This window comes from Cygnus olor, chromosome 12 (genome assembly GCF_009769625.2).
Source record: "Cygnus olor isolate bCygOlo1 chromosome 12, bCygOlo1.pri.v2, whole genome shotgun sequence".
NCBI lineage: Eukaryota > Metazoa > Chordata > Aves > Anseriformes > Anatidae > Cygnus > Cygnus olor.
Window position 1 is genome coordinate 11,199,876 of NC_049180.1, and position 18,817 is coordinate 11,218,692.

Here is an 18,817-nt window from a genome sequence, read left to right on the forward strand (position 1 = left end):
TCCTGCTCCATCGTATTTTTATGTAGGTCATGTGACAGTCTCCTCTTTCAACACAAAGCAGAGCAAGACCAAAAATACAGTTGCATTACGTTATTCTTATTAAGTACATTTAAAATTATTACAGCTTTGCAAGCACCTATGTTGAACACAGGTGAAGGTTATAAATTAAGCTCAGTTGTATTCAGGTTCCCAACAGTATTTTTTTTCTTTAAGCCATACATTAACAATTACCACAATTTATTCTGCCACATGCCAGTTTTCCACTGGCATCAGAAATATTCTTAAATATTCAGAAAGAATCTTATTATATGCAAACAAAAGAAAAACGTAACTGTTAGTGCAAGCATATTAAGACATTCCTCTCCCCAAAGAGATTAGCAAAGGCATCCTAATGTTTCTTGAAAGAGTAATTCCCAACTGTAAGTATATTCTTCATGTTAAAAATACAGCAAAATTTTAGGCTTCTTAAAATAAATCTGTAAAGCTAAATCTCTATTCTAAGTCATCATATAGTTCCATTGGAGAGACTAACATGTTTTTAAAGATCTACAGATGCAAAGAGATTGGTACCAGCTTAATTTATTATGAGTAGCTATTACATTATTATTTCACTGTGAGATGTTCTGGTGTGTACAAATGTAACAGTGAAGAATTATTTACTGAAAGATGACATGAAAGCTCAAAGCCTTTGAGCTAGGCAGACAAGATTTTGTCCTTTATTAGCGTAGGAGTTTTAGCTAGGTGAGAGGAAATTGAATAAAGAAAAGAATTCACAACACATGAAAACGTCAAACTGAAAACAAACACTGAATTTTCTACCACAATGCTCATTCCGCTAATACTATGCAGCAGTTTGCTAATAGTTAGCTGCACAGTACAGTATTTCACGCCAAGTCCATGTATTTCCAGTCAGGTAAAGATTGCCATCTGAGTTCAGGCATCATTTATTCATGCAGAACTGAAACAGGCAATTGCTACAAAACTGATTCTGTATGCGTGTGAAGGATAATGTAGAAATAATTGACAGACCATCAGAGTTTGTGAAATTGCAGAAACTACTAACTATTGCTAACACAGCAAACTCAAGTAAGTAAAGCTCTTTAATTACTTAAAAGTACACATGTACACATCATCATTAAAGCCAACAATTTTGAAGCAAAAGCACTAGACAATATACATGAAGTTCTTCTGGAAAGTATTTTTTTTCAGATGCTTAGAACACAAGAAGGACTTTACTTACTATTTTCTTCCAAAAATTAAACACAGTTCTGCAACCTATACGTTCAGTTTCAACGATTTTAGGGGGAATGGTCATGCAATAGACAATATTTTGCAACGTTATCCTTAACAGACAATAAAGATCTATCTCCACATTACTCATCACTTTCTACACTGCTGTCGTCTGAAGACTCAACCAGATCTTCGGTCACTGCAGAAGTGCAATGCAGCTTTTTACTACCTAGAAGTAATTAACAAAGTATAAAATTTATAAAGCAAGAAAAGACAAGAGCTTCAAAACAAACATGTAGAAATACAAAAAGCCTTTAGTGTACAAACTAGACCAAAACACTAAACTTCTGCACCAAACTGTCTGTGCTATTCTGATTGAAAAATACCTGCCTGCTCATGCTTTGCTAGAGGTTAGAGGTCCTCTCATCTGTTTCACAGGAGCTGGGCAAGCCAGCTTAGTGTCATACTATAAAACAACTGAATATTCCAGATAAAATCTATGCAATAAAAACTTAGGATGATAGACATTTCATACATGATAAACACTGACTTCAATCCTTACCAACTGGAAAAGGACCCTTGTCTTCAAAATCTTCCCAGTGTTCAAAATCAAAAGACACATGAGGATTCTGTTAACAAAAACACAGTCTGAAATATCTGTACTAAAGCACAGCTAGTATGTTTGAAATATTCAGTAATTCTCAAATCAATTTTCCCTTCACCTTGTTCTTTAGTAACTTGCCACCATGCTCCTTTTTTTCTCTTTTGTGAGGATAATAGCAGCCTCTTTATCCTTAATCACACACGATGACTTTTCTGTAAGTATGTACTGATGTAGCTCCATGTCAGCCAAATAAAGTTTGTCTCCTGAACAAGCACTAAATTATAAAAAAGTTTTTTAAAAAATAATACAAACTAACAGCCACATTTCAGGTTATTAAACTTAAATTTCATAAGCTTACCTGAAAATTACCTTTTCTTTAGAAAAGTCACATTTATAGTCAGCAATACCTGCTATTTTTACCTTCACTGTAACAGTCACTTCATTTTGAAACCATTTTATTTCTGGATAAAAGCTAGAATAGAGAAAGATTAATTGGAGTTAGCCCCAAACAGAAAATAAACCATCTTGCATACAACTAGAGTTCTCCCATTAGGTTGCCAACAAAGGGGTGAGTTTCAGCACCTGTATGGTATCCAAGCCATAATAATTTGACTCTAAGTAGCAATATCAGGAAACCTTATGTCTGGAAACAGTGTCAGCCTCACTTGCTACAAAAGCAATTTGACCTCAGCCTTTGAAGGTGCTATTTATTAGCTCAAGAGGCGACACATACACCACCACCACTGGTCTCTCGAGCTCAATGCCAATTTAACAATTAAAGGATACTTCTACCTGTATTGTATCTATTTACGCATAAACAGATAATCTCAATAAGAATAATTGTCCTGTTTGGCAGTTCACATTAAAAAAGCAAGCATGGTAGCAAAATCACTCTGAATTTTGTACCATTTATGCTGATGCAGGGTGGAGTCTTCTGCTTCCTTATTTTGAGCTATACCATCTGAAAATAAGAAATTGAGGAAGATATTTTATACTTATCTATACTATACAAACCAGATTCGAGAATAGCCCAGTACCACCATAGAGATAATTCACTAGCAATCAGTTACTAGTGCAAGCACTACTGCAAGCACGTATTTGGTACTTATGTCAGATACTTCCTATCTGGAAATATTCTATTAAGCTAGTAATTCAACTGAAATTTCAACTGAAAAGTATTGGAGTTGGTATTAAAAAAATAAAAATCATACTTTCCAGGTCAGATAAAGGATTTTTTTTCAGTCTTCCAGACATTAGCTGATACCTGAAACGTGTAATTTTAGAAACTGGGTAAATGTTTCAGGGGTTCACTAAACAGCTAAAATTGATATTATCATCAGAGCTTGAAACACGGCATTACAGTCACTCTACTATACCAAGTAAAAACAAAAATAAAATGTCTTCCATGATAAGTATACACGACCCTTGCAACTTTTTTAATTCATTCAGCCCTCATCTCTCCAAATTCACATGCTAACTGGAGCTAGACCATCTTCTGTCCTCTTCTACGGCTGACATCAAGTCACGTGCTTTTAAATTCTCTGCTGACTGAATACCAAAACTTTGAGCCTTAGATTAAGAAAAAAAAAAAAAAGCTGTTTTTCTACCCCCCTGAATCTGGGGGGAAAAAAAAAAAAAAAAAAAAATCAAACCTCCCAGTGAACGATGCTGTTTTTCACCTCAGATATTCCAACAGAGGTTAACTTCCTTCACCCTTACAGCTTTTTGAAAGCAAATGCTCCTTCTCTCCTGGGAGTTATTTCCTGCTCACCATTCCATATAGAGCCAAACAACTGAGTGTTTCAAGGACAGAGTATGTCCCATACAGTAAAACAGATGTATTCATGTGGCTTACTCACACAGCAGCTTCAGGCTACTGACTGTGAGGTATTTGTGACTTAACATAAACTATATGGTGCTACTCTGTATATTCAGAAAAAAAGGATGCAATTGAAAAAATGGCTTTCAGGTTAACATTTTAGGGCTTAACTTGAATGAAAGTTTTAAATTTTTTGGTAACAAGGAGAACGCTTACCACACAGATGATTCCCCATAGTCATTTTAGAAGATTTACAGTTTTCAGTAGAATTTTCTTGTATGGACATGTTCTGAGGATCAGACACATTCTCTGGATGGGCTGTGTCCTCCTTTATGCTTCTGAACATAGAAAAAATGTTTTTAAATAAAAGGTTCATAAATAAAGGTTTAAGAATGTTAAATATTCAAAGAATTCCAAATCATAGTTGGAAGACCTATTGGAGTTAAGTTTCTCATTCTAACATATATTAAAAAAAAAAAAAACACTTCTAAAATGCACTTCTAGCAATCCTGAAGCCTCACCCACAGGGTTACTGAAGTTTATAACACAGTAAGAAGCTTTTAGACAGTAATCCAAGTCAGAAGAACATTTAAACTTCTGATGGTGGCAGTATTTCCTTTGAGTCAAAAAATCTGTTGGTCTTTGTGTGTGATGGACCTGGATAGGAAACTGGTTACCTTTCAAAAAATAATTCCAGTTGGTCTGGGGGCTTTTTGGTCATGTTTCATTCTGACTCAGAAAAAATAAAAGTTTTAGAATATTTAAATTTCTCGCATATTAGTAAGAGACCTCTGGCTTTACAGATTACAAATAATACCTGCAATAACAATTTTAAGAACTCTATGCTTGCAAGAAAGTGAAGTATTTAATGGTCACACTATGTAAATTACATCAACTCAGTTAGTTGCCCAAACTGACTACAAACTACTAACTACAAACTAGGTTTACTAGCTGTACTCAAGATGCAGGAAACATTGCAACAGAGTCAAGCTATGTGCGAAGCTGCTGATCATAACAAAGACAACAGAATTTGAATTTACACGTTTTTATGACAAACTTGACTATCTGCATCAAATGCTAGTTTAACATCTTGAAGACTTTCTATTTTTCTTTCCATGCTGCTTATGTGACTAAAGAATAGTTAGAGGAAAGCAGATGTCACAAACACTGCTGTCTCTGTTTAAATGAAAATCATACTCAGTACCAATAATATAAATATCCTGTTCATAAAGTTACTTTTTTCCTAGTAAAATATATGCTGAAAATAATACATATTTTAAATATATATTCCAAATAATTGGAAACACTTACGAAGGCTCCAAGTTGTTCATGTGATTTAGTTCCTTCACATGTACACATAAATTCTGGAGTTGCGTTATGTGTTCTGGATTGTCAGTTCCCAGACCCGTAGACAGAATCTCAGACCGCACACTGTATTCATTGACATACATCTTCAAATCCGAAAGCCTGGTAACCCGACCTTGAATTACAAAACATGTTAAATGAAAACCATAGCTCATTAATTGTTTCTCTCCAATTCTAAGCTGTTCTTTAGATAAAATTTTGAAAATCTGAAAATTAATGAGTATATGTTTAAACATGAAATGACTTACTCATGTTCAATTGTTTTCAAAGGATCACCATTTTTTTTATTGTTGTAACAACTCAATTAACTAGTAGGTAGCCCCATCTAAAAGAACCAACATGGAAATGAAGTAGAAAATCCTAGCCTCGATTACAAAAATTACAGCCAAATACACACCATACAGTTAGAATAACTTCTAGATCCAAATCACAATAAAACTGCTGGGTGGGGCCCCAGTTTTATTGAGAGGAATAAAATAAAAGCTAGCAATCAAAGAGAAAAGGTTGAGATATCATATCAGAAATTAAGCTATTAAAGAAAATTACTTTCAGATAATTTTCTCTTTCCATTTTCATCTGATTGAATAGACAGGAAATAAAGCATGATATATTCCAAGCACAGGAATACCTTACTTGGGCAGGACCAGGCCAACACAAGAAATGCATCATGATCCTGGGATGTGGGAAGCCTTCTGATCAACTTGTCTCAACCATAAAAATGATCCCTCAACTTGTGAGCTATCTTAGACAGCAATTCTTAAAATAACTCCGTGCCCTTAAATTATTTTTGACACAGACATTGTAACAACACAACTAGCTTGTTAAGGTCATTAATGAAGACTTAAAATGCACCTTGATTTTTTCTTTGTCCTTTGACTTTACTTTCAGAATAGATTCTTGACTTTCCAAACAAAACAAAAAGAAAATAACAACCCAACAACAAACAACCCAAACCCTTTCAATTAAAACACAGCCTTAAGGTAGTTTCCTACCTGCAAGATTTTGGGAGAATAGGAAAATACTCAGGGGAAACATCACTGCATGAATGACCTACTCTTCTCCTCCCCACTTTTCCCTACCTATCACCTTCCAGTCAGCACCTCTAACATGGGTACTTGGCCCAGCCCAGTTCTGCCACCTTCACAGGCCAGGGAACTGACAGAACAATACAAACATGGCACTGACCTTAACAGGCTGATTTCAGGAAAACCTAACAAGTCAGCTTTGACAGAAACAATAATTAAAGCGATTTCATCATGTCTGAGATTACTGCAATGAGACAGTGTAACAAAATCAAAAACTTCAGCATCTTCAACATGAGAGTCGGCCTTTATAGCCAATTGATGTTTATTAGTTTTCTTTTGAATGCCAACAGAAAGAAATGCAGCTGATGAAGAAAAACTCACAATAATGCTCCGCAAGACCAAGACATCTTCCAGATGTTAGTTAGTGGCAGCAAAGTGTTAAAAAACAAAACCCCACACACAAACTAAGAGCACTCATTCTTCCTATTCTGACGAAGAAAACTAAGGAAAGAAGTTTAAAGGATTCTTTAAATTTGCAGAAAAGCTTAGAATAAAACTGGCTAAGGAAAAAGGGTTACAAGAAAAAAAAGCAAAAGAATAAGAAGGTAATTTGAAAAGATTGTCAAATCTAAAAAGCCAACAGCATCGCCATCACTGAAACAAGCAGCAGCAACACAATACAGCTCGTTATACAATAATCATCATTTCAGTGTGAACAGGTGGCATGTCCTTTTTGTCCCACTCCCACTGGTGCAAGAACCAGAAAAGACAGCAAGGCTTACAAATATAAACAGAATAAACTAAGCCTAATGTAAGAGGTCTAGAGATTAGCAAACAATGTTAGACGACCAAAGCATCATTATCTCAGAGGTACGTGTGGCAAACTACAAAATGATTTTACAAAAGCTTAATAGTATTTCCACAAAACACTTGCTTTTAACTTCACGAAATAGTCTGGATGACATAATTAATTTGATACTCTGTTACTGGCACATTTTCAGCTCTCCAGATTTACAGTTCAATTTTTAATCACTCACATATATTCCATCTATAAACAAACATTCACGTTAATTGCAGAACAGCTGAAGCTGTGAGGAGGGAGTCATGTAAATCAACCCCCCTTTTCAAGCAGGGCTACCCAGAACCAGTAGCCCAGGACTGCATCCAGATGGGCCTTCAAGTATCTCCAAGGATGGAGAGCATAAAACTTCTCTGAGCAATCTGTTCCACTGCTTAGTTACACGTGAATGCTACGTAGATTAAAATCAGAATATATTTCTGCCTGTGCTCCTTTTTTAACCTCAACAATACCATACCTACCATTGGTCAATCCAAACTGTATTTCCTAGGGTAAGTACTATTTTTGCTTCATGTGGTTTTCCTTTAATTTTGTGATGAATATAATGGGTTACCTAGGAAAAACAAAACACCACCTTTGAGATGTATACCAATGTAACTTTGCATTTATTTGAATTGTAATGAAACATCATCTGAGCTTAACAATAAGAGTATTTAATAAATCAAAACAGTTTGAGTAAACTAATGAAACACTGTAATTTTACCATGGATTAAAGTACTGTTAAGTCTTTAAGGAAGGAACTTATTAATAGAAGACTACCCAAGCACAGGTCAATTTACAGAGGCTGCCCTCCCATTACTCCCCACAGACTTAAAAGTAGCAATAACTTGTTCTGGAAGAAAGCATTTAAGTCACATAGGAGAAATCCCATAGATTTCACTTGACTTTTAGTTTTTGTTTGCCTGCAAAAAAATAAACTTCTTAGAATCTGGACCACTAACAGACATTTATTGATAAGACTAAAAACAATTAAACTTGATAACTAAGTTTGCAGTTCATAATTGTTTTCCTGTAGAAAACAAACACATAAAAGAACCTAAGGGAAATACTATGAAAAAAAGATGATGAGTATTACCATTGGGTTCCATTCAATTTCATTATCAATGGGTTTCACTCTACAAACAATAAATTCCACAGCCTGAGGTGGCAGATGCTGAAATCTTGCAGGTAAGTGAAGAAGCTGAGAGCTCTGAACTTGACGTGTTCTGCCTTCATCTATGTATTTGATTTTGACATTAAGAACAAGTTTTCTTCTTCTTCTTTTGGAGGAGTCTCTACCACCTGAACCCTTCATATAGTGTGAGAACATAACAGAATGAGTATTCATCCAATCAATTGTAAGAAGCTTTTTTGTTTGTTTGTTTGTTTTTAAATCTACACATGTAAAAAAAATTTCACAGTAAAATACTGAATTCTGTGTGGGCATATGCATATGTGCATGTGTGATCATTTATTTTCCATTTGGTAACTTAAAAAGCATATGTTCGGCATTTTGAAGACTGATCTGAATATAGCAGTGATTTTTTGCTGTTTTCAGGGCAGGATGGGGAGGTAGATGTTAAGTGTTTTTTTTTTGTTTTAAAAACAAACAATGAAAGGTTTAGATAATTTTTTTCTTTATATAAAAGTGCACATGAATAAATTAAAAATAACAACACAACACTTACCTGTGAAAAACTGTTTCCTCACATAATCCATACAGAGCTAGCTTCTCCACCTTTTTAATGGAACTTGATTACTAGTCTCCTTAAAATATTCATTGATTTCTTCAGCAAGAGTTGTATATTGGTCCTGTTGTTTATCTACTATACGACCAAGTAGTCTGTTGCATTTACAATGTGGAGAGGCAGTATCTGAAAGAACAAAAGGTATTAGGGAAGGAAAAAAAAAAGGACTGATGATATCTCAAATTAATGAGATGTGGAGATGTGTAAGTTTTCATATTCAAGGTCAGCTATCTATTCACAACCCACAGAGGAGGCAGAGAGACTACTGCAAACACACATTCAGAAGATCATGTATTATTACTATATTATTCTTAAGATAATAAATAGTATTAACTGACCATATTCCAGTCGATGGAAATATATAGCACAAAAACCATCAAGCCTCAGTTGGTGGTATTCCACTTAAAAGAACACCAGTGAGCTACACTATTATCTGTGAAGCTACCAACTACTAAGGCATTCCACACCATCCTAGCTTAATTCTTAATGTTCTCCAACTTTAAGATGAATTTTAAAAGAGCTGACTGGGGAAACATGTAATGGCATTGCATTATTGTTCTCTTTATTAGGCCATCACTCTGAAAATTTTGCACTAAGAATTGCTTTAATAAAAAACAAAGAATATACTATTATCAACTCCAACGCATAAAATTCTGGGTGTACTGTCTAAATGTCATACCATGTAGAAATACTGAAATAAAGCTAGGTATACAATGCAGATAGTAAGAAGACCAGACATTTGATTTCCACTTCATAAAAATCCAAAAGAGTACAACATGACTTCAGTTCTTAAAGAATGGAACCCATTCTAATATTTCCTAACAAAGAGGAAAATGAATACTTATCAAAGTGACAACTGATTTGCTAGCTGATTTGTTAATGCTGCAGTCAGCAGAAGCAAGCAGATGATGTCAAGAAATCAGTCCTGACCTTAGGCACTACAAAAACTAGATACAGCTTGTCAAAGAGTCTGAACTCATACCTACCAAGAAAAACTTCTATATTACGCAGAATTGGAGTGACAAAAAATAAATAAAAAATACACTCATTTCTCCTTATTTTCTACTCTTGCAGCCATTGACCTTTGGGTACTGATAGTGCCCATTAACTGCATGAGCTGAATGCACCTGAACTCTGCAAAAGACAGGACAGGAAAATTATGGAAGCAGTTCATCCAAGGGGCAAATTTAAGGACAAATCTGGCACAATTCATATTTATGCTGCAACCCCTTCAAGGGAGAGAAGAAAAAAGCTAAACACCAGCAAACATTTTTCAGATACAATACACATATTACAGCAGTATTAATGTAAACGTTAAAAATATGTAATATGCTGAAGTACCTATTTAAGACCTGCCTTCTTAGTACCCAAAACCAAGATAAATAACAATAACTTACTGTCACAAGTCCAGATGTTTGTGTAATTTTATTTGGCATATTCTGGAGCATGTCTATTTGTAAATTAATTTGATGACGGTCTGGACACACTGTTCTATTCCTGCGTATTAAAAAAAAGTTTAAAAAAAATCATGAGCAAGATCTGATCTGAATGAAAGTACTCAATAGGAAAATTTATGAAGTAAGTAGAAGCAGTCATCATTCAAGGCACACAATTCCTTCTTGCACAAGTATGAATGTTAGGAAAATGTGGTATATCCTTACTTGCAAATTCCAAATGCTTTAAGATAGGGGCACAGTGGCCTTGCAAACTTCTTTTCTTCTTCAGCTTCTAGCACCCTGGCTGTAAAATCGTGCAGTTCTGGAGGAATTTCAGCTTCAGCACGCTTCAAATAGCGCAGGATCCCAAGAGCATGACATGTGTTGTTTTCTGTTAGCAGTATGACTGACCTTGCCTTTATATGTTCCTGATCTACAGATGATTCCTAAAACATATGCATGCATTTCTAAGCTTTTATTTATCCACCAAATAGTTATCAAATGTTAACATTTATTTGTTGAAGATTTATTCAAACCTCTATCACATTATGGAAGTTGTCAGACATGTTGTATAGACGTTGACCAAAGATTCTTGGAGAAGAAGGAAAACTGAAATGTATCACGCAAGACGCATCTGTAATTCCCAAAAACTGCATGCAGTCGTCTGTTAAAACTGAACACATGGTTTAAACACAAATGTAAAGGAACTGAAAAACTTTAAGCATGTGAACTATTAGATCACATTTGCAATGCCTGTTTCCTTCTCCCCATCCACTGACTTAAGAATCAAGGAAAATCTTTTCTCAATACACTTACATAAGACATTACGTTTCTTCAACACATTTCATAAGCATATGGCGGACAGCATACATGTTAGTTTCTAATCTGTGTAAATCTGAATCTCATAACAACATCAAAGAAAGAATAGACCACAGCCAAATACTTCAGAAAATAGAAAACACTTCCAGTAACGCAGAAATGCTAACACTTTGAACCTCTAGATACAATTAAGTTAATCTTCTATTGACAGATAAAAGGGAAAAATTAAGTTTAAAACTCGTTAAGTCTTTGCTCTTGCAAAGAGTTCAAAGAAAAAGAAAAGAAATCTACCAGAACACTGGGGGAAACAATTATGTTAAGGCTTCAGATGTTCTGAATTTCAAACTGAAAATATCCTCTGTATTAGCAGAGGATCATGAAACCATGGAAATTCTCTGAAAGTACTAATGGTTCTTGTAACTAATAAATCAAACAACTCTTTTAATCTCCATCTAATAAGTAAGGCTTCCTGATGATTTCCCTCTCAGCAGTTTAACCCTCAGACCGGGTGTGGGGGGTGGGGGGGGAGTAGACTAGATGCAGCACTAACAAGTAAAAGGTAACCAAGTGACAAGATAACCTAGTTTAAGTATTTAATGTAGAACATAGGTCACCATGAAGAAATAAACACAAGTAGACAACTAGAAAACAAGAAAATACTCACCTAATACAACATGATTACCAGAAGCATAGCTTTTTGTCCAGTACTCTAAGACATACGTGAAGTTAAACTCCTTTTCTTTATGTATTTTCAAGGCAAATATTGAGTTGCTCTTCAGTGCCTGATGACAAAATAAAGTTACACATTCTTGCAATACAACAGTAACAGCTCTGAGAAAGTCTAACAGTGTATCTTAGTAGTATCTGGCATACCCTACAGCTACTGTAAATAGAAAGGCAAATAGAAAAAAAAATTAGTAGAATTCTTAGGTTATTTATATGAAAAATACTTAAGCTTACTCATTTCCTGTATAAAATGGTAACTAATAAAGCCCGGCTTCCTATGGATTAATACATTAAGCATCTGTTTAGGAAGGTGCAAGGTTGACTTGAAGCTCTTCCCGCCATTAAGATGACCTCTCTGTTCTAAGGGGATTCCATTATCTAGTATCACACAGGCTCACATTTCAGACTCTCAAAGAGTGCTAAAAAACCCTCATTGATCTCCCACACTTAACTTGCATGAATAAAGAAGTCTCAATAAGGCTTTATATATTTGTCAATTCAAGGTTCACAAATTAATCACTACAAAAGCCTTTGTTATTTAGAAAGAAAGCATGTATAACGAACTAAGTTAAAGCTTTTTTTTTTTTAATGTCACTCAAGGTATTTGAAGTTGATGTACACAAGGATTACTACAAACAAGTTCTTCTAAAACCTTCAGTACTTCTGTAGCATTGACAAACTTTTATTTTTTTTAAGTGGTGGTATTTGAGCAGGGGATGTTTTTGATATGCCTGAAGAAATTTAACCCTCGGACACTCAAGGAAAACAAAGTCTCAAGACAAAATCAGATTGGTTTCTGTTACCAGCCTTCAAGGACTAAGCATTCCAGATACACTAATTACGTTTTAAGAATCTTTCAAAGAACACAGGATCTATTCCAACTTCTGGGAGAGAATATATTTCTGTGTTTCAGGACTGATATCTATTCCTATTAGATCCGAAAAGTCTAGCCATATATTCTTCTGCTATCCCACCCTTAAAACTACTGCTAAAGGTTTTCATTCTAATATCCTCATAGCCTGCCTCCTTTAGTAAAAAAAATATCCCCACCATGCTGTCCAGGTTTAACAGTACTGCTTCACATCTCTTGCTTCCCAGTGAAATCTGACAGCTTTCCTCTCTTGCTTCATACTGTTCAAGGACTAGCAGAGACAATGAATGTACAGAGGATATTTTTTGTTTTCCATTGCTCTCTACTGCTGCGTTACCTGAAAAAAGATCAACTGCAGGAAAACTGTCTGTCTTTCTGAAATGCTGAGTACACATAGCTTGTTATATGTTAACAATCAAAAAAAAAATGCGCTTATCTAAGTTTACTTATTTTGTTACCTGATGTACCATTTCTACTTCATCTGCTGAATCTGTGAAAACCAACACCTTCTGAAGATGATTAGGGGTAAAATCCAGTATTTTGAGTAATATAGCAGTTCTCTCACTGCTCACGCAATGCTGCACAACCTAGAAATCAACACAAAATAGCTGACTGATAATTCATATAATCTAAACATATTTTATAACATAATTCTTCATTTTAATGAACACTATGCATTGTTACACAATACAGCCTGAATCAAGGAAAAAAAGAATAAATGGTAGCTCTTCTGTTAAGCTTACAGAATATACAGTTCTCACACAGGACATCCACTTGATACCCTTCCAGAAGCATGTATTTACATCACATAATCAAACAGCCATGTTTAAGCATTTGATGAAATGCTCCATTGAAACGACAGACGTGATTTTTCATTCATTTAATTTTAGATGATTTTTCAATCTTTCAATCTATGTATGGCATTTTGAAGTACTACTGAAAACCTTCACGTTACAAAAAACATCCTGCTCCAGCTGAAACACTAAAGCATTTAAACACTGACATTATCAGTCCTGCCAAACTTCTAACTGGATTTCTCACAAGGAGGGGTATGTTTTCCAATTTGGGGCGATGCTTAGAACATCTAGTCTTTCAAGTATCCCAACATGCTCAATCCCCAATTTATGGCATAAATTATAAATTATTTTTAGACACAGAAGAATTCAGATCATACTTACATTTTGTATTATTCTCAAGGGCTACCCTATATTTACGAGAAATTAAATATACACTTAGAAACACTCAATATGTGACCTAAGATTTCCAGAAATAAGTTATTTTGTTGCATGGCGCACTGCAGTAGAACAAGGTGTTTTTAATAGCTCTGTGTTGGGAGAACTTACCCTGTAGTTTTGCCATTAATTAATACACAAGTTTATTAAAACAATAGTTGAAACAACTTTCTAGCAATTTTGTCACAAACTATACTATTTGGGAACACTCACATAAAATCCAGACTTATAAGCAAGAGTATGGAAATAGTTGAGGGAGTATCTTCACCCCAGTCCTAGAAACTAAGGTAAATGACCATCACCTCATTCAGTAAGGTTTTCTAAGAATCACCTCAGTTCATACGTGGGAAGTACACCTGGGCAACCTGAATTATGATTCCTGCACTATCCAGTTACAACAAAGAACAGTTACATACATTGAGCTTGATCAGTACAGACAACAAGAAAGACATCTTGGTAAGCCAATAGCAACATCACCCCCAAATTTTTACCTGATGTACATTTCCATAAATAGAAGCTTCTTCCATAGCTGTTATCACAACATAAGGATCGTTCATGAACTCCTTTATTAAATGTGCTATATGTTTATTCCAACGAGTTCCAACAGCAATAATTTGATGCGGTAAATATTCCCATTCTTCAGTAATAATGGTTTGCTTGTAGCAATCTAATATGGTAAAAACCTATAAACAAAAAAAAAAACTATCATCCTCTTACCCTATTCCAAGGAGTCTTTAAAAGCAGTGAAGTGTATATTGCTTCAGCATACTGTTTTTTTTTTCACGTTACAACACAAGACTCAAGTTTTATATCCCAAAAGAAAGTGTTTGTGCACTTTTGCCCTATTATTTGAACACCTCTGAAGCAAGAAGAAAGTGCCAGAAGAACATGAAAGAACTGTGTGCACACATGCACACAAATATCCTCCCTGGAACTGACTATATTAATCGATCAAGGATCACAGCTAACACCTGAAGAAGCAGCTTCGGTAAACCCCTTGCCAATAAAATCTACTAGAAAAAAGAATATTCAAGTATTCATAGTTAGAAAAAAAAAAAAGATTAATAGACCAAAGCTCTACTTCTCCAGTGTTTTGTTCTGTCAGAAATATACAGATACAATTTTTCTTTTAATTCCGTTTCCTTCTCAACTTATACTCTAGCCAGGGGTTGAAGAAGGTTAGTATTTGCATCATTTTCCACTATCTACAAGACTGCCACATGCACAACAACTGGAACAGCATTTTACCAGCTGAATGCATAACCCATTTACCTGTTCAGTAGCTTCAGAGAACAGTACCTCGATCTCATCAAAAACAAGATGGCAAAGTCTACAAAACAATAAGCAGTTATGTTCATACAGTCTCAGGAAGCTGTATGGTGTAGTCACAATTACATCACCTACAAGTCAGAAGAAAAGACTGTTAACATTTTTCTTTTATGATTTTAAAGTATACAAGTAAAAAACACTGTAGGGCAGGTCAATTTTATTAAAAAGACCACTAGATGATCTCTTGAGGTCCCCTTCAAAATTGTATGATTCTGCATACATTCAGGCAGAATAAGATACTGAAAAGTGTCTGTAAAGAGGCAGTTAAAATGCCCTCTGTCACAGGTCAAACCTCGAGCAATAGAACAAAAATATATCTATTTCTGTTCCTTAACACTAAGTGCCAGTAACACTGTTCTCAAGCATAATTCAGAAAATAGAAAGTATTCTTACATCCTTGAATTTTCACTCTTTTAGCTTCTTCTTTATTCTGCCCAAGTATTATCAATGTTGGATGAAGCTGTCTGGAACATCTGCCGTAAGTTTTCAGTAACTCAAAAACAAGTTGTGCCTTCTTCCAGCCAGGACATAAAATAAGTGCTAGTGGCTACATACATATACACAATTTTACACCATAGTATTAGACAAGAAGTACAGTTCTTACAATTCTGAACATCTCAACATTTAGGAAAAAAATAAGGTCTGCAACACAGGCCTTTATGTGCTTAAAAACTCAATCTTTTAGTACTGTATCATCTCATTAATGCAGATGCTACAGACCCAAGGAATCATACGCCAGGTTACCTGAAGACAAAAAGGATGCATGCAGTAACATAGCGTAAAAAGTCCAGAAATTTTACAGAAGCAGCAGCACAGTCTAGTACAACCCCAAGTAACATACAATCTTCAGCTAGAAGTCCCTTACAAACTCAGTAATTCTATAGTTCTGTGCTCTAATACAAGTTACAAAACAAGTTACAATATTTCAAACAGCTAATACATATTTGAATTTAGCAAAACAGACTAACTCCTTTAAAACAAACCTTCCTAAGAATCAAAGTGCTATAACATTAACCACTTATTAGACATAACTTGCTAAGTCTAAACTTCCAATGCAGTCATCATTTTAGACTTCATGCAGTCCATCTCCATAAGCCTTTACACGAAGGGCCTATAAACTGGCAAACATCATGAAGATATACTAAGATCACATTAGAAATATACATTCTAAACCCCCACTATTTTTTTGAATTATTATTCTTATTTGCACTTTAGAACAGAAAACCTGATATTACTCTAATATATACATACTCCATTTCTGTTTGGCAAGGCTTTGTAGCAGCTTCCCAATTGTAAGAACGTAAGAACTGGTGGAATATATAAAAAAGGGTCATTTCCTTGATGTGAGATGGCAACTACATCACATCCTCGAGCAACTGGCGGCCAACAGTAAGATTCTGTGAAGGTAGGGCCTAAGAATTTTTCCCGAGTAAGTTCCTAAAGAAAGAGATATTAAGAGTCCCATGTGAAAACTGTGTACTTACATATTGAAAAAAAAAAAAAAAGACAAGACACTATGTGATCTAAGAACTTTTTGACCCACTTCATGATAAATATTCTTAACATGCAGTATGAAAACAAATTCTTTGGGGTCAATGAGTTAAATTATGACATTGAAATTAAAGTCACACAACTTATGACAACAGCTGATATACCTGTAGAAACCTTACAGAAACCTGTAAAATTCTTACATGTGTCTGTCAGCATCTCTCTAAAGTTTCTTCATTTATATGATCACATTAAAAACACGCTAGACATTCCTCAATCAAAATAAGGTATTATTATAACAACATATTAGTATTTAAGGCTGAAACATATAATCCTTAGAAGAAATTCAATGTAAAATCAGATATTAGTATTACCTTTTTCAGATCATCATAAAGTGGTGCTTTTTCCAGAATTGAAGATGGCTCTATCTTGTTGCTAAGAAAGACAAAGTTCCCTTCTTCAGTAAGACTGTGAGAACTCTGAAACCATAAGTAGAAGATAGTATTGAAGGCAACACGAAATAAAAGGGTTTTAGTTTACTTATGATGACTCAAGAGCACTTCTTGTATTTAAAAAATAGATTTTGATAAAAAAAATAGCAAAAACAAATTGTAAATACATTTTAAATGTGATTCATACATACTGATCAGCTACACAGAGCAGTGATGAGACAAATGCTCAGTATTTCTTTCTTAATGAATGATTTATAAAGTTCCTTTATAAAGACATAACACAACTGTCTTAAGAGAAACAACAAAGCTGGTAAGAGGGCTGGAAGGCATGTCCTATGGGAGGCTGAGGACACTTGGTTTGTCTAGTCTGGAGAAAAGAAGGCTAAGAGGTGACTTTGCTGCTTTCTACAACTTCCTGAGGATAAATGGAGATGGAGCTGCCAATCTCTGTTCCCTGGTAACCAATGATAGGACGCACAGGAATGGCACAAAGCTGTGCCAGAAGAGGTTCAGACTAGGTATTTGAAATTTTTTTCTAATCAGGGTGGTCAAACACTGCAGCAGGCTTCCTAGAAAGATGGTTGATACCCCACGACTGTCAGTGATTGAGAGGCACTTGAATAATGCCCTCAATAATATACTCCAACTTTCTTTTATCCCAGAAGGGGTCAGGCAGTTGGTCTCGATGACCTGAGCTTCTGACTGAGCTATTCTAATTAAGGTACTCAAAAAAAGCATTAGATGCTGGATGCACAGTTAGTGCTCAACTACAACAACAAAAACACAATTAATAAAAAATTACTGGTAAAATCCACTGTGGTGGCTTGGTCTCACAGCCAAGCACTCACAAGCCACTTGCTCACTCTCCCCTTCCATAGGGTTGGTGGAGAAGCAGGAGGAGAGCAAGAGATGTTAAAATACAGACAGGGTTGTTACCAACTACTGATGCACACAAATCACACTCAACTTCAGGTAACTTAATTTGTTGCCAAGTAATATAAATATTTGAGTATCAACTTGGTTATTAGGAAACAAAAACAACAAAACATTTGCACACTGATGGAAAAACACCTTTCTTCCTTCATTTCCAGTCTCAACTTCTCTCCAAACTCCTCTCCCTTTGTAAGAGAACACAGGTTACACTCAGCTGCATCACTGAGGCAGCGAGCAGCACAAGTTGGCACTGCAGTCAGAACGTAGCAGATTGTCTTCATTGCTCCTTCCATCTCACTTCTCTACAGTGTGGATCCTCCACTAGTTACAGACCCTTCAGGAGTACCTGCTCCAGCACCGATCACCTCCTGTTGCTCATATATTGGTGTTCCCTTTACCGTTTCTCACTTTTTTTCATTCCTTCCTCCTCCCCTGGTGTCTTCTACCCTTTCTTACGTATGTTTTCATAGGGTTGCCAACGACTTTGCTGACTGGCTCAGCTTTGGCCTGAACTGGGCCTGATGTGGAGCCAACAGACATCAGCCCCTAACCTCCTTCTAAAGACCACCTCTGTGGCCCCTCACTCCACTAACAAAACCTTCCAGACATATCCAGTACATTTGCACAGGACAAGATAAATTGAAGTTAACGTCTGAAATACCTGTTGGTTATCTTCAATTTTATGAGTCTTCAGAGGATCAGAATTTAAGAACTGCAGGAACCTGAAAAAAGGGAAAATAATAAATATAACAAATGCAAAAGCGAAGTACAATTTATAAATACCACCAATATCTCTAAAATCTCAAGAAGCAATTCACTCTCAAAATATTTTTCATGCATTATCTATGCTGAGGAGCAAAATCCTCTAACATGACTACAGAAATAAAGAAAACAGTTTTGAA

The 18,817-nt window shown here is 35.3% G+C and overlaps 1 protein-coding gene across 1 annotated transcript in view; it reads right to left on the minus strand.

The window, feature by feature from the left end:
• The window catches only part of TDRD12 (tudor domain containing 12), a 29,365-nt gene continuing 10,548 nt past the window's right edge, over positions 1-18,817 (minus strand). The window contains 25 exon segments of the mRNA XM_040571365.1: positions 1-1,459; positions 1,793-1,859; positions 1,953-1,970; positions 1,973-2,108; positions 2,193-2,306; positions 2,741-2,795; positions 3,870-3,991; positions 4,965-5,133; positions 7,350-7,455; positions 7,978-8,142; positions 8,145-8,190; positions 8,570-8,630; positions 8,633-8,719; positions 8,722-8,755; positions 10,027-10,126; positions 10,291-10,511; positions 10,602-10,738; positions 11,549-11,666; positions 12,940-13,068; positions 14,205-14,396; positions 14,986-15,113; positions 15,436-15,589; positions 16,294-16,479; positions 16,905-17,009; positions 18,577-18,637. Coding sequence (XP_040427299.1) covers positions 1,374-1,459; positions 1,793-1,859; positions 1,953-1,970; positions 1,973-2,108; positions 2,193-2,306; positions 2,741-2,795; positions 3,870-3,991; positions 4,965-5,133; positions 7,350-7,455; positions 7,978-8,142; positions 8,145-8,190; positions 8,570-8,630; positions 8,633-8,719; positions 8,722-8,755; positions 10,027-10,126; positions 10,291-10,511; positions 10,602-10,738; positions 11,549-11,666; positions 12,940-13,068; positions 14,205-14,396; positions 14,986-15,113; positions 15,436-15,589; positions 16,294-16,479; positions 16,905-17,009; positions 18,577-18,637 — 2,797 coding nt within the window. The 3' untranslated portion in view covers positions 1-1,373.